The 21,142-nt window shown below is 36.6% G+C and overlaps 1 protein-coding gene across 3 annotated transcripts in view; it reads left to right on the top strand.

The window, feature by feature from the left end:
• SLX4IP (SLX4 interacting protein) overlaps positions 1–21,142 on the top strand; it is an 81,411-nt gene that overhangs the window by 35,534 nt on the left and 24,735 nt on the right. For 2 of the 3 annotated variants that reach the window (XM_010574805.1, XM_010574804.1), the window contains exons 4-5: positions 6,178–6,267; positions 9,581–9,704. In XM_010574805.1, coding sequence (XP_010573107.1) covers positions 6,178–6,267; positions 9,581–9,704 — 214 coding nt within the window. The remainder of the gene's footprint in view (positions 1–6,177; positions 6,268–9,580; positions 9,705–21,142) is intronic. The other variant, XM_010574806.1, reaches the window with a different exon arrangement.

The raw sequence follows: 21,142 nt of genomic DNA, 5'->3' as shown, positions 1-21,142 counted from the left end.
GGGTTAATTTTTTTTTTTTTTTTTTTTTTTTTTTTTTTGGACATTTGCTTCTTATTGAGCATTCTGAAGAATGGACTTGTATCATAAATTCCTTGAGGGTTTCTGCTTGTGGCTCCTTCTGGAGTCTTCTCTCTGTTCTGCTCTTTTTCTGAATCAGCTGGTGAGAAATCCTTATATAATCACCAGTTCCTCTGGTTAGGTGACCTTCTGATTAATCTCATGATGGTAAAACCAATCACTGGTGACCTGTTGGTTTCTAAACACTCTCCTGAAATTCCAAATTGAAAAACTACCTTGCTTTGAACAGGAGCTAAAGAGGCACTATTTCTGTGCAACTTGACTGTATGGTGGAAGAAAAATCCCACCCCCCAACCAAACCCTGGAGATTCTGGAAAAATACGTGGAAAAGCTATGCACATACCAAATTGTAACTTTATCTACTTAAAAAGAATGAGAAAGGTACAATGTCAGGTGTCACGAAACCTCCTTTGCTCCCCTATAGCCATCAGCAGTGGTGGTGGCATAAATAGCTATCCTGACTCATGTGTTCATGCAGATTGAGGCATTTGACTAATGGAAAAGTGTGTCCTACATTTTGGAAAACTCTGTATATTACCTTGAATCATAGTGCTCCTAGACATGCTTGTAAATGAAAGGCAAATTAATTTTGTATAATGACAAATATATTTCCTGTGCTGTATGCTCACTTGCTTAAATGATTTTTGCCTGTTGCTATTGCTGTAGAAGAGAAAAAGTCAAAATACTGAAAATCATTGGTGCTAAATGTATAAACAAAAGGAAGACGTATCACTTTCTCCAACATAAGAAGGACATAGACCTGTGGGAGCAAGTCCAGAGAAGGGCCACAAAGATGATGAGGGGGCTGGAGCACCTTGCCTATGAAGACAGGCTGAGAGAGTTGGGGTTGTTCAGCCTGGAGAAGAAAAGGCTCCATATAGAAACCTTCCAGTACCGAACAGGGCCTACAGGAAAGCTGGAGAGGGACTTTTTACAAGGGCATGTAGTGCTAGGATAAGGGTAGTGGCTTGAAACTGAAAGAGGGTAGATTTAGATTAGATGCAAGGAAGAAGTTCTTCACTGTGGGGATCGTTGAGGCACTGGACCAGGTTGCCCAGAGAGGCTGTGGATGCCCCATCCCTGGCAGTGTTCAAGGCCAGGTTGGATGGGGCTTTGAGCAACCTGGTCTAGTGGAAGGTGTCCCTGCCCATGGCAGGGGGCTTGGAACTAGATGATCTTTAAGGTCCCTTCCAACCCAAACCATTCTATAATCTATGAATTATGTCTTTGGAAGCCCTTTTCAGCATTGTGACCTTTTTGAGTGGTCGTTGGGATCTAGTCTATTTTTTTGAACCATTGACATCATCTGAGTATGGAATAGAATTATCACCATAACTAAATATTGCACCTTTCAGGGAAGAGATCACATTAGAAAGAAAAAGTCCCTATATGCTTAGCCTGGAGAGCTAAAGTTTTACAGTGTTGGGCATGCTTCTCTCCCAGTGGAACTGCGAAATGTGTTTCAAAATCATCTTTAATTAAAATTTATTATAAATGTCGTGGTTTAACCCCAGCCAGCAACTAAGCACCACGCAGCCGCTCACTCACTCCCCCCCCATCCAGTGGGATGGGGGAGAAAATCGGGGAAAAAAGAAGTAAAACTCCTGGGTTGAGATAAGAATGGTTTAATAGAAGAGAAAAGAAGAAACTAATAGTTATAATGATAACACTAATAAAATGACAACAGTAGTAATAAAAGGATTGAAATGTACAAATGATGCGCAGGGCAATTGCTCACCACCCACCGACCGACACCCAGCTAGTCCCCGAGCGGCAATCCCCCGCCCCCACTCCCCAGTTCCTATATTAGATGGGACGTCACATGGTATGGAATACACCGTTGGCCAGTTTGGGTCAGGTGCCCTGGTTGTGTCCTGTGCCAACTTCTTGTGCCCTGGCTGGGCATGCGAAGCTGAAAAAGCCTTGACTTTAGTCTAAACACTACTGAGCAACAACTGAAAACATCAGCGTTATCAACATTCTTCGTGTACTGAACTCGAAACATAGCACTGTACCAGCTACTGGGAAGACAGTTAACTCTATCCCAGCTGAAACCAGGACAATAAACAAAGCAAGGCTTACAGGGAAAGGTACTGTCTTTCTGTAGACCAATTAATGTAACAAACTCCCCAAGCTTTTGGTACTACAAAGACCATTCTGAGCTGAAGCAGAGGCAGCCAACTTCAAGCTAACTGCTACTATTATACTGGTGGTGTCACCTATGTTTGCAGCTGTCCTTCTGGAAAGTGAAAGCGTGTGTGACAGTTGCAGCTTGCCTCCTTCCCACCCACCCCCAAGAGCTAGCCAAACTATCATATGTTTCCTTTTCAACTAAGCATCAATTAATTCTGACCCTACAGCCCACATCTGTAGAATAATCACAGAAATAGGAAATGCTAATATGTGTCTTGGGAGGCTGGCTCTCCAGTCCTGTCTGGTTTAATGATACAGCACATTTGGAATTATGTAACTGAATACAAACTCATCATGCTTATTCCCAGCATCCCAAGTATTTTTGTTTATAATGACTGTTACACTATTTAAAGTAATGCAGTTTAAAGAAATAGAAGTACCCATGTAGGAGCATCCTGATTGTAAAGATGAGTATATCAATAAAAGTTGTTTGGGTTTATCTGCTTATTGGGGGATTTGAGATAATAATCCACCATCTAATGTGTGCTTATCCAGGGTCAAGATTTTAACAGGTTATGAGCAAATAACTTTCTTTGACTGACTTACTACTTTGCGTTGGTATTCATTCTGTTTGTTACGTCTGGTTATCTTTTCTATTTGCAGAATCTATGAAGTGTTTGATGTATTTGTATAAACAGTTTGATTCCTGAAAATATGTTCTGAATCAGATGCCATTACTGTACAACAATAGACTAACAACATTCTGAGATCATTTAAAGCCCTTTGTTTAATAACACACTGAATGTTATTAGACTGTTAGAGTAAGTATGTTAACATTAAAAACCAGCTTGTAAAAGTGAAGACTTTTCGCATTCTAGAATTATGGAGGATATCAAATTGGTGCATCTGTTTGTCTTTAATTTTTCAGTGAAATGTTTTTCTGCTGATTCTTGACAAAAGTATTTCCTTTCAAATCAGGCGTTCGGGTTTCAGTTTTGACAATTGCACCTCTAAAAATCATTTCCAGTGCAAATTTTGAGATTGAAAACATAAAATTAAAAATTTCTGTTCTTTTTGTTTGCCTTTCAGTACCTAGGAGTCACAGATTGCTTCTTGTAGCCACAATGACTGCAAACACTTAATTTCCTCTAAAATAAAAGCTAGTATTTTCATGGAATTGCATGTCTTCAGAATAAAAATAAAAATTATTTAGAAACTTTTATAAGATCATCAAACTGCCAATATAAACAGTATAAATTTTTCTTCCGCTTCCCTCTGTTCCCCACAATTACTTGTATTGGAATTTAGTCTGTACAGAGAACTCTTCCTTTGCTGCTGGAGCAGCCAAAGCTGTACTGAGCTGCTTGGTGTAAATATCAGACATAAAGCTGTACTGTGTGAAGGCATATAAAGTATAAATGCAGGTGTAGGGTATACAATGTATTGTATAATTTGAGAGTGCAAAGAAGCCTGCATAGGAGTTGTTGCTTATATCATGTTCAGGACTTACGAAAAATAGGAGGTAAAAAGAGCCAGAAAGATCTGTGCTTGTATTCTCTTATTCCCCATATTCCTCTTTGTCTGTGACAGTTATGCTTCCCTGTGTTCTGTGCCAAAGCTATTCTAATTGAGTGGCAAAACTGTTGGCTTTTGGATGTTGAAATAGTTCCAGATATGCTGTCTACAAGAAGAGTGCTCCAAAACTCAGAGGGATATAAATCTTCCATTGCAAAAGCTTGTCTGTTACAAGGATTTATGCATTATTCATATCTATTTGTTTTTCTTTGAAGTACTACAAATGGTTGGTCTGTTTGTAATATTTTTAAGATAACACTGAACTGTTCTGTTATATAGTTTCAAATATGGTTCGTTATTTTCTTTTTTTCAGTTGTTTCAAGATTGGCAAATGAGACAAACGTTGCCATTCAAAAGAAAATAATTACTAACATTATCTCTCCTTGAAACACAGGTCTATTGTTTGCATCTCTATCTACATATAAAGTTTCTGTAGTCAATAGAAATGATGCAAGTTAACATGTAGCATTTGATAATTTGACTTTTCTTGATGTATCAAATACTTGTTCATTGTTAAAGTGCTGAAGCATGAATAATTTACTGACTTTATAATATGCAGTGTCTCCTAACTTTGAAGTTCAGTAGTCAAGTCATAAGTTTGCTGGAGATGACTAATGATTCACCAGAGATTTTTGAGAGATATTTTGTCATCAATTTAAAGCTTGGAGAGGTTTGCTGTTGCAGCCATCTGGTACGTCTTGGTTCTCTGAGGAAAGAGAAGCCTTTTGATAAAACAGATCAAAGCATTCTGCTCTTTCAGTGACTGATATCTGTAAGTAACTTAGAAGTTTCTCAAAATGATTTCACAATGGCGGTTTCATTTGCTAAACTTTTGCATTCTAGTTACAATACAATATTGGTCGTGAACTATATTTTAATTATATTTAAGTAATTATTTAAATACTTCTGTTCATGGATAATTTACAGATCTAAGTGTTTTGTAAACCCAGAAATTTCTAATTCACCAAATATGCTGTCATGATTAATAAAACTGATGCTAAATTTTGTCTGTACTAACTGTACGGGTAAGGGTACTCTCAAAGACTGTACTTCTGCTGTACCATAAGCTTAAGTCATAGATGTACCTCTTAGACTGTAGATGTACAACTGTGGTGTAAAAATATATATCATACTGTTTCTAGAGCTAACTCTGTTAGCAGTTAGAATTCTGGTGTGGCATTTGCAGATGTTTGGCAGTGAAGAGCAAGTACGGAGAGAGGGAGTTAAGACAGGAAGTGTGTGCTGCAGCATCCACTTGAAATGAGACCAGTCTAATGCTGGATTGTACATACACATTTGAGATTTGTCTGCAATCAGAATGTTGTTTCTATTCCATCAGACATTCCGGATGTGCGGTTGCCATGACCACACAGGTCCAGTCTTCTCAAAGAGTGAGTTTATTGCATCACAAGTGCAGCACAAGCAGCCAAAACAGAATGATGAAATTGGCTTTTACCTTGCAAGTTGTTTAGTTAAAGGATGTCTGAGTGAGATTCAGTGCTGTGTAATAGTAGAAGAAAGGGAAAGCATTAGTTTTTAATGCACCGTATCTCTGTGCATGAAAAAAATCAGTATTTTTTTGCTAGAGGTGAGTTAGTGTACGGCGGAACTAAGGAGATGTGTTTGTGCTGTTCACTCTTCCTTACGTTAGAAGGTCCTTGTAATGACTGATGTACTGATGAAAGAAAATAATTAAACCTCATATGTCACACTGTCCTCAATTAAAGCCTATCAAGGAATTTTAGAAATAGTTGATGTGTCTTGGGATGTAGCCTGTATCATCCTAACAACTACATATAGTGTTTATTAATAGACTAGCCTTATTCTCATTTAACTATTCAAAGTATAGTATTGGCTAAATGATGGATGTCAATGACTATTAGGTATTTGCCACAAGTTCTTCAAACTTGCTGTTCTTTACATTAGGTAGTTTGGAGAGAGGAAAATACTTCTAGAGAGGCTGAATTTTTAAGGACTTAATAAATTTAAAATGCAAATTAGATAACCAATATGGTACTAAATTCTCAGAAAATAGAGGGATGGGAGTTCGGTGAAGGAATAGCTAATTTTTCACACCTTAAAATTTGCTTGAACTCAGGTTTAAAAGTGGCATCTAGATAGCAGAAGAAGATTCCATGTACTTGTGCTTTTTATTGTTTAAACTTTTCAGTGAGCTATCCAAGATATGTCTGGTGCTCTTGTTTCTCATTAAGCCCACAAGCAATGGTAAATTTTTAATTCCATACTTCATAATCTTCCACAGTTTTATGTTCTGCCTGCTGAATCTCTGAATCAGATGCATATGCTTACCTGATTGTTTACCTCCTTGTCTGCTTGACATGTCCTTCCTAGCAGCTACAGTTGAACTTTTTTTCTTTGGTTTTTTTTCAGTGTGGGAACTTTGCTGTTTTGGTGGATGTTCGTATTTTGCCTCAAGGCTCCAGTAAAGACACCAGCTGGTTTTCACATCATGAGAAAGAGGTACAACAAATATCAATTCTACTTCAAAAGCATGTAGCTGCAGGAAAAAAGTTGGATTGCCTTGAACTGTTCAGAATTTTTCAGTGTTATGAGAATATTGCTAGTTACACCTAACCATCAACGGTTGCTGTGGGACCCCTAAGTCAACCATGTGTGCTTTTTGGGTCACTAATGACCACTTTCAATTTGCCTTTTCATTTTTAAACTCCATGTGTGTGCATACATGCATGTGTGGAGGCTATTTTGATTCTTCTAACTTAATTTTAAAAACATATTTCTCATGAATGCTTGTAAATTATCCAGAGTGATATAAAACAAATTGTGACATGTATCATTTTTGCAGAGCTTTTTGGTGAAATATCTTTCTATTGTTTTTTCTCATTCCAAGAAGTGTGAATTATGTTGCGTTTAGAGAGTGCACGAAAACATAATGAATGTGCATGATAAACTATAGTAGAACCATTGTATCTTATGAAAAGAAACTCCCAATCTTTTTTTTTTTGAAGTGTATCATTTGTATTTCCTGACAACAGATGAAATTTTGGAAAATCAGTGCATCAGTGACCAGCAAAATTATGAATGTAACTTTCATCAGATTCTGTGTGATTTCTGTTACAATCTTGTGATGAGTTGCGGGTGGGAGTTTTCCCCTGTTTAAGTCTGTGTGGGAACTTGAGAAGTTCCCTATTGAAAATGAATGCAGGACATGTTTCAAATTCCTCTGGAATTTCCCGCAAGTCTCCGTTACGGTAATTTTCAGCAGATAGCTTTCCTAATAATGGCATAATTAACTTGTCACTGCAGAGCATCCCCGTATGTCTCAAAGTAATACGTTTAAATAAAATTAAAAGAAGCAATAAATTAATATCCTGAGGGAGCGAAAGCAGAATATTTAACAGCATGTGGTTCATCCGATTTGTGCTTTATTAAGTAGCGAAAGAAGAAAATAGGGGGAAATCTTTCAGACTACTTTTTTCTGACTAAATTAATACTCATTACCCCTTCTATTTATAACCAGTTTTACTGTCCTGGTTATCTGACTTTTAAGTGTTTTCAAAATGTATTTTGTAAGATTGCCAGAACAAAAGATACGAATTTCAGGAAATTAGATCATGATTGATTTAATCAAGAGGCATGACAGGGCAGCATTCATTACATTTCTGTGACTGCACATTTTGAGTGAAGTATAAAGGTTGCATATTTTCGACAACTGAGAAGTGTGATTCCAATAGCTTTACAATTCACTTCCTGAAAGTCCTATGCAGAATCTTTGTTAAAGTGGGAAGAAAAAGGTCAATAAGGTATTATAGGCAAATTATGCCTACATATTTTTTCATGAGAGCTTTTACGTATTCATCACAAGCAGTTTTGTACATTTTTGTTGTTTCCAAATTCTGGAAAATACTAATGGTGGTACAGCCCTCTGCTTGTCTGTAGCAAAAGCAGATACCTCTTAGACCCCTCGTAACACAAACACTATTTCTGTTGATCCCCTGCTTACCCTGGGTGAAAGTCAGCGGCTGCTGTTTGTAACAAATGGAGCCTGGTGACATGGTCCCAGGCAGAAGGAGAGAGCAGTGCTGGCCTGTCAGCTGCCAGCTCCTGCTTGGAGCATGGGTTGTGTAGAGCAGGCTGGGAACTAAATGAGTGCCCATCAGCATGAGGCTGGTGTAAGAAAGTATAGTGCATGTTGTCTAGCTGGGCATTGTAGAGGCCAGTTTGCACACTGCTGTACCATGTGTTATATGGAGGGTCATCTTGGGATTGCTGCAAGATGCAAATTGAGGCATTTGGGAACTTTTCTCTCTCTCTGCCCTTCAAATTTCCCTGCCCTTTCTGTCCTATCTCTTTTTCCCCTGGAATAATAAAGTTGAAGTTTCATCTTTGTGCTTTGAGAAACATGTATTAAACTCATTTCTATTCATGTCATTGCTATGATCTCTCCATATAGAAGGTCTCAGTTACAAGTGCTTTTTAGCGGTGGAAACTATGTAGAGATGATTCTCTTGAAGCTTGTTCTTGTTTATGCTTTCTTAAATATAGGTCTGTATAGTTCTTTGTGGAGAACCATTTAAATAATATTTCCATAAGCACAACAACTAAAATATTTTCCATGTAAATTAAGGAAGTGCGTGGTAATCTTTATTGTTGCAGAAGGAACAAAATGCACACAATGTTTCCGCAGCTTTGTAGACCTTTTCGTTCTAACCTGAATGCATAGTCCTGTGAAAGAATGCGTAATGAGATCACTTTAATGAGTTAAACAGAAGAATAAGTAAATACGGTATTTTATAATTGTACTTTTCAAGCAGAAAGGAAAATGTATTTCTTACTGTAAGGAGAAAATACTGTTTGTGGTTGACCAATATATGTGCATTGCTTTCTTTTAGAGTAATATGTTAAAAATTTGTTGCTCTGCATACTTTCTAGATTAATCAAAAGTAGATTTTAAGCCAAGATATTTTAGTTTAGATTGTACTAATATAATTTTGTCTGTTATCCAAGCACTGTAAAAAGATAAAAGATGGTTTTTTGTGCCACAAAGTATCATTTCTGTGAGCACATAGTTATGCACAATGGAAAATGAGAATACTGAGGGGAAAAGTCTCAAATATGTGTGTAAGTATTAATCTGAAAATCTATTCTGGTATTCAAGAGATTAATTTTTTGCTTTTACTCAATTTTTTCTCTATCGTTCTTCTGGCTGAAGGGTTTGTTCTTGAGTTGTATGTGGTTTTTATTGTGCTTTGTTGAAGAAAATATGAAAGATATGGACGGTTATGTTTAGAAGCAGAAAAATGTAAATGAACTAGAAAAATTAGGTTGCTGTGACCTAATTAGCTCAGAGTCTTCCCCCCAAAATTACACTGAATTGAACTAAAATATCCTTTGTGGTGTATAAGGATTCTTGCAGAGAAATAGCATGTTGACAATTCCTGGGATGATTTTTACTCATATTTTGCTTAAATACCTAATGTTATGATACATTTTTAACATGTATTTTTCCTACTTTGCGTACAAATGAAACTAATTTGCTGTTCAAAAATTATTAGTATTGTAATATAATGTATTTCATCTGCCAAGTGAGAATTTCATAATGTCCTTCCTTTCTTCTTTTGTAACAAAATTGTTTGACCTCCCCCCCCATTAATTTCCTAAATTGTGCATGCTTCACCTCTATGTAATACCTCAGTACTTAATTGCAGATAATGTTTTTCCTTTTTATGTGATTTTATTTGTATTGATTTCTTCTGTGTGTCTGTGGGCATGTATGTAACTGTAGATCTAAATAGGCCAATGGTTACTCTTGCAGGAGGTCTGCATGCTGCTAGAAGAAGTTGTTGCTTCAAGGGTCAAACACTACTTGGAAGCGCCTAAACAACGTGGTCAATGGAAATCAATGGAACATGCACAATCTGGTCCTTTGTGTCTTACTGGTAAAATAAATTCTTTAAGTTATTGTGAGATAAAGTGAGATAAAGTATGGTGGAAACTGCTGTTCTTTATTTTTTCCATGAGAAATTTGCCATTGGGAAAGCCAGTAAGCCTGAAACAGCTGGTGTTTGGGTCTGAAATTACTTATGTTACTTAGCTGTGTTACTGAAAAAAGAAAGTGGGTTTTAATTTTCCGTGTTCCTGAAAAATGAGCATAACACTTGTACTATTTGTATGAGAGCCTATCATTAGAATTAAAAATAATAAATGGTATAATCCTGGGTCCTCCAAAATTGATGGAAATCTTGCTGGTTTGTTAAGTCTCCTTTCCACTTGAACATTTAGTTTAGAAGTTTCTTATTTAGAAATAATGTCCCTCTTCTGACCATCTCTTCTGTCTCAAAAAGTTGCTATGATGTAATAAACAGCATTTGTCATTTCAGTGGTGTTACTGCAGGTTTGGCAGTAGCATCAGTGACCTTGGGGGTAGTGACTGTGCAGAAGAGAACAGTAGTATTAAGAGCATTTATCCAATTGGAACTTTTTTTGGTGTGTGTGAGGGTGGTGAGACTAATAGGTGCAATTTCAGTACGTGCATGTTTGAAACTACAGATAATGATCACTATAGCTTGTGCTCTAATGTTAAATCAGCTTTGGGGCTAAATGGCTTGCCAGTTTTTGTTTAATGTTATTTCACTAGCTGTTGTGGTCATCGTGGTGGGTTTTAAAGTTGATAGGCTTATCTGTTGGAGTTATATCACACAAGCAATTTATTTTTAAATAGTTCTTAGGAAATAATGACTTTTTTTATTACCAGCCTTGGAGCGTGTTATAAACTTGTCACAGAAAAGAAGGGCTGCAATAGTAAAGCCTTGGGTTGGCTACAGTTTTTCACATTTCCTTAAATATACTGATATAGATCTCTACTGAAATATGAATTCCACAATGAATGTAATTACATACTTGCAATGTACAATCAGTATACTGATACAAATTTTTGAATTCAGTGTCTATTATGTTAACAAATTTAATTCTGAAGAAATACTTTGCCTCTCAAAATGTTTTCAGTTATTGAAAAGGTATATTCCTGTAGAATTCTAATTGATGGTTGCAGCTTTAAACACTATTATCAATAGTAATGAGTGTTTTTAATAAAGCAAATGCAGGTTAAATACTGTATGGTTGGCTTATTATTGCAAAATTTTAGGCATATGTGGGAGCTGGATTGTCATGGCATGACAAGAGGGTTTTTTTCCACCCACAAGAACACAATAGCGCATAAGGAAAAGTGCTTCAGGACACTGAAGGATTTTCAAACCCTTTTTTTCCTTCCAAGCTGTAACTACATTTTATCCCTTTAAAATATTATCAATGTTTATAAAACACATGAACTTTCAGACCCCCATACTTTTCTGGTTTTGAGTGAACAAACAATTTTCTTACAGTGAAAGCAGAGGGACATTACAGAGGGTGGGATCAGAATTTCTGAGATTTGTTCAGGTTTTTCTGTGTTCTCTTTTACAGAGTGATAGTTTTTAGTATTTATTTTTTTAAAGTTTGCTACCTCAGTAAAAAGTAGGTTTTCAAAAACAATTATGTTGTAAGATAAAACTGCCTGACATAATAACTGTTTTTATATATGCAGACAGATGCAACACTAATTTGAGGGTGTTTGTGAGATTTTAGGGTCTTATGTTTTCTTTTATATCATGAACTTTTCAGTAAAAATACTGGTATGCTGTCCCAGGGTTGTGAACTGATCTTCTGCTTCCTGAAAATGAAAAACTTAAGGATGTGCATTTGAGGAGGTCATCAGTAAGATTTGTGACAGTTTTAGATTAAAGAATATTTACTTTGGATGAGGCAGAATTACTGTTCCATCAGTTTTCTGCAGTTATTCTCACTGTTGTTAATTAACACTAAGGAAATAAAGGAAGAAAACAGTCTGTGATAACGAACATTCATGTTGAACTTAATTTTCAAATCCATCTCTTTCCTCTTTTCTCAGCCTGCCTTGCTCAGGGCTGTAATTTGTAAGAAAGGAGTGCTTTGTTCAAGTCCAAGAATCAAGTTTATTCAAGTTACATTCAAGTTTGTTCTTACCTGAGAAGGAAATAACAGAATAGATGGGTGTTCACTGGAGAAACTGGGACCTACCTCTAAGGGACTGACCCTTTTAGGTGAGCCACAAGAACATGGCTCCAAAACCTCTTGTGTTTTTCCTTCCTCTCTAGGATCACAGGTTCTGTTTGTAGAGTACAATGATATGTTTTTGTGTTTTTTCACGAACAGGCTAAGTGCAAGATATCTGGCCAGTGTTTGGCTGACAGTGTTTTGTAGCATGGAAAGAAATGCACAAACTTGGTATGTGGCTAACTACATATGCATACTGTAGGTGCTGCTGGTGAAATTAAGCTTTCAGCTATTGTTGCATTTGGAGGTTATTAAAAGTTTTTGAGCTCGTCAAACTGAATGTGGTTTCTTTTGGTCAAAGTTATGCAACTCTGTGTCTAGCATTTCACTGCTGTAAAACCTCCGCTATTGTAAGGAAGAGTGTGTATCTATAGAAGGAACATTAAGATGCTTATTAGCTGGTTATTTACTGCTTCAAGTATCCCAGGTCAGTGTTCCACCCCTATTTGGACTTGTGTCTTTTCAGGTCAATTTTAATTGGTTTGCTGTCCACATTGCAGGATGTATTCAAAATCTATTAGAATTATCAGACCAGCATTAGTACGATTTCAGGCTACCTCTAATATCAAAGCATGTTATATTAGGATTTTCTTCAGAAATAGAAGCCAAGCTACCTTACTTTGATGAACAGATCTCGTCCTGCTGTCTAGATCTGTTGAGCAGAGAAGGCTGTTGTTAAGCTGGTTACTGCAACTATTTTGAAGAGAAAATTTTCACCTATCACAAATTCTTTGTAGTATTAATGTTATATTATGTTTACTATTAGTATTATTTAATACCACCTTACAATTTTGTGGCACATAATATAAATATCCATGCATGTTACTTGTTAATTTACATTTCTTTTTCATTTAAGTTACACCCACACGGCAGTGTGTGGTGGGTCGCATACCATCTCATTAGGAAATCTGTGGGTGTTACACACAGGAGAAGAAAGAAAGAATGGAAAAATGAGAAAAAGTAGCCAAGACAAGCAAGTTCTTCCTATTCTTCCTTCTGTCTGAACAATTTCCCCACCCCTCCCAAATGGCCAGTATGAACAATTTGCCAAAGTAAGCTTTAATTTAGTCTTTGGACATAGGCTTTGGTATAAACTCTCTGTTTCCTGTGTTTAATTAATGTCCAAACGTGTTTGATTTTGGTTTGTTTTATTTTTTTAAGAGAAAATTAATGTGGGGTAGATTTTCAAAGATTTAATTTTGCCTGGATCCAATCTGCATGGCCAAAATCATGCAAGAAAGGCATCGATCAGGTATGGTTTGCTTGCATTATTTGAAGTTCAATGAATGTAAGCCATCCAATAACAAAGTCCATGTATTAGTGAATTTGTCTCGTTAAAAAAAACCCACTACTTCACTTTACAAATGTATCATCTTTAAAATTAGAACTTATGTTTTTATATATATGCACCATGCGTTTTCACTTTGCACCACTTGTGCTATTCAATAACACGTACTGGGTTTTAGTGATGTCAAGCATGTTAGTGTGTCATAATGCTCACCTACTGTAGACTTAAACAAGCTAAAAGCAGAGCCTGTTTTTTTGTGTTCTGCAGAAGGTGGCTGGTTTTGATTAAGACCAATGAGAATTAAGTAACAAGAAACTATAAAGAGGACAGAGTGCAGATATTAAATACAGGAGAATGACAAAGGGAGGACTGTGGCAAATTAAGGAAGAAGGCAAAGTTTATGTGGGCACAGACAAAACAAAAAGGAGGATGCGGAAAGAAAATATGTCTGGTAGAAATGTCCATGTTTGAAATGGAAGGAAGGAAGAAGGTATCTCATAAACTGACCTTCTTCCCCCTCTTGAGGGAGGAAAAAGTTAACTATGTTTATCCTACAAGCAATTTTCAGATCTTTTCTCATTCCTTCCCTAGCATCCTTGTTGTTTTTCTTGGCTTAAGGGTGAAACATTTTTGCTCTGATTTCAGATCTTTTTATTGTACAGTCTCTTCTACAGTGAAAATAATTAGCATGCTGTCACATGGCACAGTGAGCTCCCAGCTTGATTTTATCTGCTTTTTCTGGGATTGTGTATCTTTTTTTTTAATATTTTTAACCTAGTTTTCTAAGGAAATGGGGCTTATTGTGACCATGTTTTCTCTGTGTGTGTCTGTCCACCTTTTTACCCCTGTTGCTTTTTGCAAATGTGATTGAACTTTATTAACAGGTAGAAGTCTCAGACATTAAGTTTTTAGACATTAACTTCTGATAAGCTTACTAAAATGGGAAACTGGAAGAAGTACAAGCGCTATTAAGAATAGTTCAGCCATACAAAGATCTGGAGCCAAAGTTCACATCTTATTTAGTATAAAAAGTGCATGAGATGCAATTTAATAAGAAAATACATTTCTGTTCCTAATGAAACTATTTGTTTGGCTCCTGTAAGCTCACAAAAATATACAATAATTCACGATGGTAAATACTCCAAACTGTTCTGGCCTTGCATTTTAATTTGAGCATTATGATATTTTTAAGGAAAACACCCTTTTCAGACTGCCCTAGTTTGCTTTAGGAGTGTTCGCTATTACTGTAGAACATGAATTGTGTAAGACGTTCATAGGGTATGTTCCACGTTACAATCCTGTAGCAGCAAAACTGATTTATTCCCACCTTCCCAGCTGTTAACTCTTACTCCTTTGCTATAAACAGTGTTTTGTTTGGTTTGAGCTAGAATAATTTTACCTATCTTGCTTAAAGAGCAGCTCCCCAAAAATTTGATGGGTGCAACTGGAGGGAAAGTAAGCTATGGCAGATAAACTACCATAGGGGACTGAGAAGGACAGAAGTCTTTTAAATTAACTTTGATGTTTGCAGTTGCACATCATAATTTCTGTCTCTGAAAAGAATTATATTGCAGCTTCTTTACAGTGGACTCATTTATGATTTGTGGCCAAGTCCTGCAGACCTTCGTGAACTTTAAACTTACATTCATCTGTCTGTGAAAACAGAGCCTCATAGCTCCCTGAAGTATGCAGTAACTTATGCGAGAACTTATGAAAAATGTTTTTATTAGTATCTTGTACTTAATATTTCCTGTATTTGTCTTAGATTACTTTTTTCCATTTTTTACAGCCAGATAATGGGGAATAAAGGCATCTTTTTTCACGAAAACATTTTTCTTCTAGAAGATCAAGTTTATATATCTGATTTTTTTGTTGTTCTTTTCTCAGGGTAGAGGATATTTGACAAGAACAAAAAACCCGTACTTATGCACTGTTTAGGTATCTTCTTTTTAGGAATTTTTTTTCTTACCTTAGATTATAATAGAATAGAATTGGGAAAAACTCCAAGAAGGGCAACAAAGATGATCCAAGATGAGGAAATACAATACAGGGAACATGCCAAATAAGGGGAACATGCCAAATACGGGGAACAGTTAAGTGTACTACGACTCTTCAGCCTGGAAAAGATATGAATTAGGAGGAACACAACAGAGATCTACAAAATCGTTTCTTATCTCATTCTCTTCCAATTTGAGAACAAGAGGGCATCAAATGAAGGTATTGGAAGTGCCATGGTAGTTAGCAGAACTGTGGAACTCTTTGTCAAAGGATAATGGGTATGATAAAAGCTTACACTGAGTCCACAAGAACATGGGAGAGTAATCCAGGGAGGGTACAGAATTCACAGATCCCCTGTGGTTCAATAAAGGCCTGAGCTGAGAGTGTTTGGATTCTGGGAGAGTATTGGGAAAATAATCACATGCACTTTGCTCTTGTATTTAGTCTCCCCTTGGAGCCAGTTAGAGCAACTTCTACATGCAAGGCATTTAGCTATATGGACCTTTGATCTTACCCAGTGTGGCCTTTCTTATCATGGTACTTTTCTGGAAAGAGCCTGCACTATAAGCTGAAAACTCATTAGTATGTCGGAGAGAGTCACTGTGTTTCAAAGATTAAGTTCTGCACTTTCTAGATTGAAGGACCTACCTTTGTCTTCCTGTTATTACACTGATACTTGCAGAGACTTCAGCAATTGCTGTCCCTGTCTTACATGGGACATTTGCAGCTGCAGCACCAGGTGGGTTGAATGCCTTCTCCTTATTTTACATCTTCCCTAGTTGCAGCTCTCATGTGAAGTTATTTATGGTCTTGGATAGGAAATGAAATAGTGTATTTATTTTAAAGATACCCTTAATAAAGTGGTTTATGTAGTTAGTATTGTATTGAAAAGCAATATTCATTGAAAACAACAGGAGAATTGTTTAATTTGGTGTATTTTTGTGAGAAGAAATAATTTGGTGTTGGTTTTGAAAACAGCCTTGACCTCTAATCTTTAATTACTATCTGCCTTGGTTCATTCTGTTTCTTTCTCTTGCTTCCATCTCTTGCTTCCATCTTTTGTTTGTCTCTTGTTTCCATATGATTCTTTTCATCATGTGTATTTACAAAGTGGAATTATGTCTCCTCTTTCAGTTTATCAAAGCTGGCTAGAAGTTAATAGGCAATTAATATCTATCAGCTAAAAATGAAGTTTAGGATACTAGTTTGATGCAGATGTTGCAAGTTAGGCAAGATGAACCCTACCTTTAATTTCTGATTTGATATTCACTTGAGAATATCAAAGTGACTCTCATCTAGGCCAGGGAACATACAGCTACCTTTTGAAACAGCCCTTAGCATCTGTTTGTCCCAACTGGGAATTCAGCATTTTTGGAATCCTCACGGAGTGATTTTGAAATCTGTCCTTAAGCGCTTACCATTTCTTATTTGACTTCCTGATTCTTCTTTGTAACATCTGTTCCTCTTGAAGGTACTCTTTCTTGTGTGCTCTGTATAGTTTTTTAAAGCTTCTGTAGTCACTTGGAAGCAGGAATGCAGAGGATAGGGTATCAGTGTACAGCTTCTATGGACCTATTTAAGCATTATGCACAGGTGGAATAGGTAGCAGATAAGTTTGGGTTTTTTTGAGTGCTTACTGTTTCAATTGAAATCTTCTGAATAATAAATTTGACTTTAAATTATCATCCTTTGTGAACATGGCAAATAGGATTTCTTCTAGAAGCATTTTATAGGTTCTGTGGTCTGCATTTAATGCTCAAATTCCTTGTGTTGGAATGTCTAAAATACCAGAGAAGAAATTATTTGGTCAGTATGGTAGACCTGACTTTCCTTAGCTGTCTGACCTTTACAAATACGTGTATAGGATAGCTCGAAGACTGTGCTGCCTGGAATATGCTGCAGATAGTGAGGGCAGTTTAGCATAATACGTGCATTCTGCTGAAGTGTTTGCAAATAATGTCTGAATCTGGTTGTATCTTCTGTGTTTGGCTAAATTTTTAATGTAGTATTGAGTACACCTTTAGGATTTCATTTTTTCAGCTTGGGTATGTATGATTGCATATATCACTTGCTAACATACATAGTGTGTTGTGTTGTTTAGGTGCATACCAGGTCTACCTCTTGTGTGTTACAAAAACCACATATGCTGCATTCCTGTTGTGCTTGTTGTCCCTGTGCAGATAATGCTGTGTCTGTGTGTGGCTGTGCATTTGGGACTTCTGAAAAAAACTCTGAAAATCTCTGTGTTACTGGGGCAGAGATTCTCTGTTTTTAGACCTAAGTAGTCTTGTTGGGCAGTAATAGGAGTCATGAGATTGCTGGCATGTTTTAGCAGGCATGTAAGCATTTACATCAGGACCATTGTCAGCATCTTGGGTTTGAGGGGGTTTTTTAATTACTGCACAGTAGGGGGAAAATAGCTTGATTTAGTAAAAACCCCAGAAACCCCAAACCAAACCCTACTATGAAAATACAGGTAATGAAAGTGGATGAAAAAGGATATGTGATTTCTAAGGGGAAAAGAAAAACTGCATCTGTTCTTTTAAAAATTAGCTAGGTTTGATAGCTTCTTTTTCTTTTTTTTTTTTTTAATTAATTCAACTGTATATTAAATGAGATAAAAAATAAGGATTTGATTTTTATTTTGAGATGAAATGTCAGGTTCCTTTTCTTAAAAAAAAAGTTAAGTATGCTTTATTAAATGTTTCTAAAGAGAGCAATATTGTTTTGGTTACAATGTAAGCAAGAAAGAATAGGGATTTGAAATAAAACCTAAAAGAAATATGATTTCCCTAGAAATGTTTGGAGGAATTTACTTAATTGCAACCAGAAGTTTGACCTGGAAGTGTAACGTTTTGACCTTTTAGCTGTCTGGTTTCCTAAATGTGTTGTTTTGCTCTCTTTAAACTGTGAGAAAATCTGTTTTACACATCTTTAACTCTTGCATTCCCTAAAAGTCTCAATATAAAAGTCCCCAAACTATCACCAGCAGTCCAAGAAAAACAAAAATTGTCATTACGTTTTAAGAAAATCATTATACCTATGTGTTGAACATTGAAGTCCTTTCTGTTTTCATTATAACTGGAAGTAATTGTGGGTGTAATTTCATGGTTAAATATGAATGGGAATTTCTTTTAAACTTTCCATGTTACCCTATTGCACAATAATACTCTCCTTTGTTCTTTTGTTCTTAAATGTCATTATCATATGGCAAAGGTAGAGAGAAAATACAGATTTTTAAATTGCAAACATTTTTGTGGGTTTATTTATATTTGGAAAATTTTTATGAGGCTTTACAGAAGTCTGTGCAGATAGAGATGGAGGGCTAATTCCTGAAAAAAGTTATGCATACTTTCTTTGCATAAGTAGTTCAGTGAGAGCAGTTATGTACATTTGGTTCACCATTGAAGGTACTAGATATGTTGTATTTATTACACACTTGAGTATTTCTATTTACTACAAAGGGACAAGTGACAGACTATAACCAAAACTACACCAGCAAAGCTTTGCAGGGCCCGGGCTTTAATTTATTAAAAATGTGTAGAAGTAAATAAACATTTAGTAGTGCAGCAAATAAATACTTGAGGAGGAAAAAAAGTCCAGTGCAATCTTGAATATACATTGTGGGCATAGTAACAGAACTTGAGGTATTCCATCAACTTCAAACAGGTAAGAGATATTCCAATGCAAAGCAAATTACATTTATTCAGAGAGATACATTCCACCTGTGAAATATTCACTATACAAATCTATGGAAAACAAAGTTGTTTAAATGATGAAGCTTGCTTTAGAAAGGATAGAACGTGACCATCTTGTATTTGTTTACGGAGTATCTTTCTCTTATTCTTTTAATTAAGATAGTTTTCTTTTTTTGTGTGTGCCTGTGTGTGTGTCATAGCATATGGGCAATGCCTGTCTGTTGTTTTCTGTTGTCTTCCCATGGCACAAGACAGGTTCATGGGTTTTGGTCTTTTATATAAAAGACCTTAAATTTGGTATTTAATATTGAGAAAGAGGATGTTCTGTTTGCATTTTTTTGCACTTAGCATCTGTTACACTGATGCTAGAAACTGCAGGATACTGAGCTGCGTAATTCAGGTGGACCCTTACAACACTGCACTCCTGAGTAAGCTAAAATGAGCAGATTGTTACAAACCATTTTGCAGTCGGTCTCCAGCTCTTTGTACCACAACAAGCACCTGCTTCACTGGTGGAGCTGAGTGGCGCTGATCAGATGATCACAATCATGGGTCATTCTTGGTCTTTTTGGTGGTATCCTCTTTGCATCAGAGCTTGTGAGAGCAGAAAGAAATTGAGAGTTATTTGGAAATAGAGCCTTTCAGCAGCTGACTTAATTATGGTCTATTTCCCAGCATTTAAAAAGAGAAAATACAGAAGGCTCCATTGTGGTGACTTTCCACCTATTTGCTATGCTCCAGAATTTTCTTATATTCTGAGTTGTTATAAACCTGGCAAGAGCCTGTTGTGTGAAAAGACAAAAACCCATGAACCTCTGGCACAACTTGCTTTATTCAGACAACAGTGTGAAATGTGTGCTGGTTCAAGTCCACACTTGTCTCTTAGAACTCACTTTCTTTTGAAGTGTTCTCTAGGTGATAGGGTAGAAGAAAAGAGGAGTCATGACCATCAATATCTACCTCTCAGCTCCACTGGGCTATCCTAACAGGAGTCCTCAAAAAAGAAAGTCAGGAACATCTATTACTGCTATACATCAAGATCAGCTTTGAAGAAACTACCTTTTCATGTTCATGCCATCTTTTTAAAGTTCTGCTGAAGATACCTGCTACTAGCTTTTCTTTCCCTCTCATTCTGTCCCATCATGTCTCCAGTGGCAGTCTGTGGGGCTTTTTTCACCAAACCCATAGGTTTTGTAGCCATGTGATGTAATATATTCCTGACATTTTTAGTGACGCTTGCCTAGACACCTTGTTATTAGTAGAAGATGAAAGTCTTGTCAGCTGTGGGAGCTATAGGGCTAAAACCCTTTACTCTCGGGGAAGAAGTTTAGCAGAAGTTAGATCCTGTTGCCAGGGAAAAAAATAGAGCCTGGAGACCTGTGAAGGATTTGGTTGACTTTATTTGAAAATCTTTCAGCATCATAGTATTGGCACCCACGATAATGTTCTAATGAACAATAAGGGGAACGAGTCATGTCTCTTAAATTCTGAAAGGCTCATTTCCATATTTTCATTGAGTTTTTGTGCTAGAAGAGACTTTGCTTTGTAGAGATTCCTGACATTTAAAATACAAAATCCTCACTTTCAAGTATTTCATGGCATCAAAAAATTTCATGAAGCTCATGGATATCCTTAAGGAAAAAAACCACAGAGACAGTAGGCTGAAGGGATGTATTTTTTGAAAGAAGCATGTGTTTTAAAGGCCACTGTATGCATTCCCTAGTGCCGTGGAAGTCAAACTTGTCACCATCACAGTGTCTGTGTTTCATTTTAGCTAGATTCTACCTTACTTTTATCACTGCGAGGAATTCAGTAATGTAAGTAAGTGACATTGCTCTATTTGGATACAGCTGTGTCTGGCCACTTTGGGGGAGGTGTTCAGCTTGATGTGCCAGTGTGGCATCAGACAGTTTTTAACGAAGTTGCTGCTTCATGGAGATACAGCCACTTTGAAGAGACTTTAGATTCTCCTCTGTTGCTGACTTGTCAGACAGCGTTTACCATAGGGTTTGTTTTCCAGTTCTTTCTGCCTTTTGGCTGGTAGCGACAGATGCCTTTCTCAGCCTTTCTCTCAGTTGTCGGGCTCGTTCCAGTGGTTAAAGAAGTCCAGGCATGTGGCTTCCTCTGGAATACAGTTTGTATGCTCAAAACAGTGAGGATTCATAAATAGCTTTCAGTTCATGTGTTAATGCCCATCACAATTAATAAAACAGTCATTGAGTCTGAGATCAAGAAAAGGGTGAAATCAAATCTTGTCTCCTAT

This window comes from Haliaeetus leucocephalus, unplaced genomic scaffold (genome assembly GCF_000737465.1).
Source record: "Haliaeetus leucocephalus isolate CR32 unplaced genomic scaffold, Haliaeetus_leucocephalus-4.0 Scaffold450, whole genome shotgun sequence".
Classification (NCBI taxonomy): domain Eukaryota; kingdom Metazoa; phylum Chordata; class Aves; order Accipitriformes; family Accipitridae; genus Haliaeetus; species Haliaeetus leucocephalus.
The sequence above is the reverse complement of the archived record's forward strand: the minus strand, read 5'-3'. Positions and strand labels throughout refer to the sequence as shown.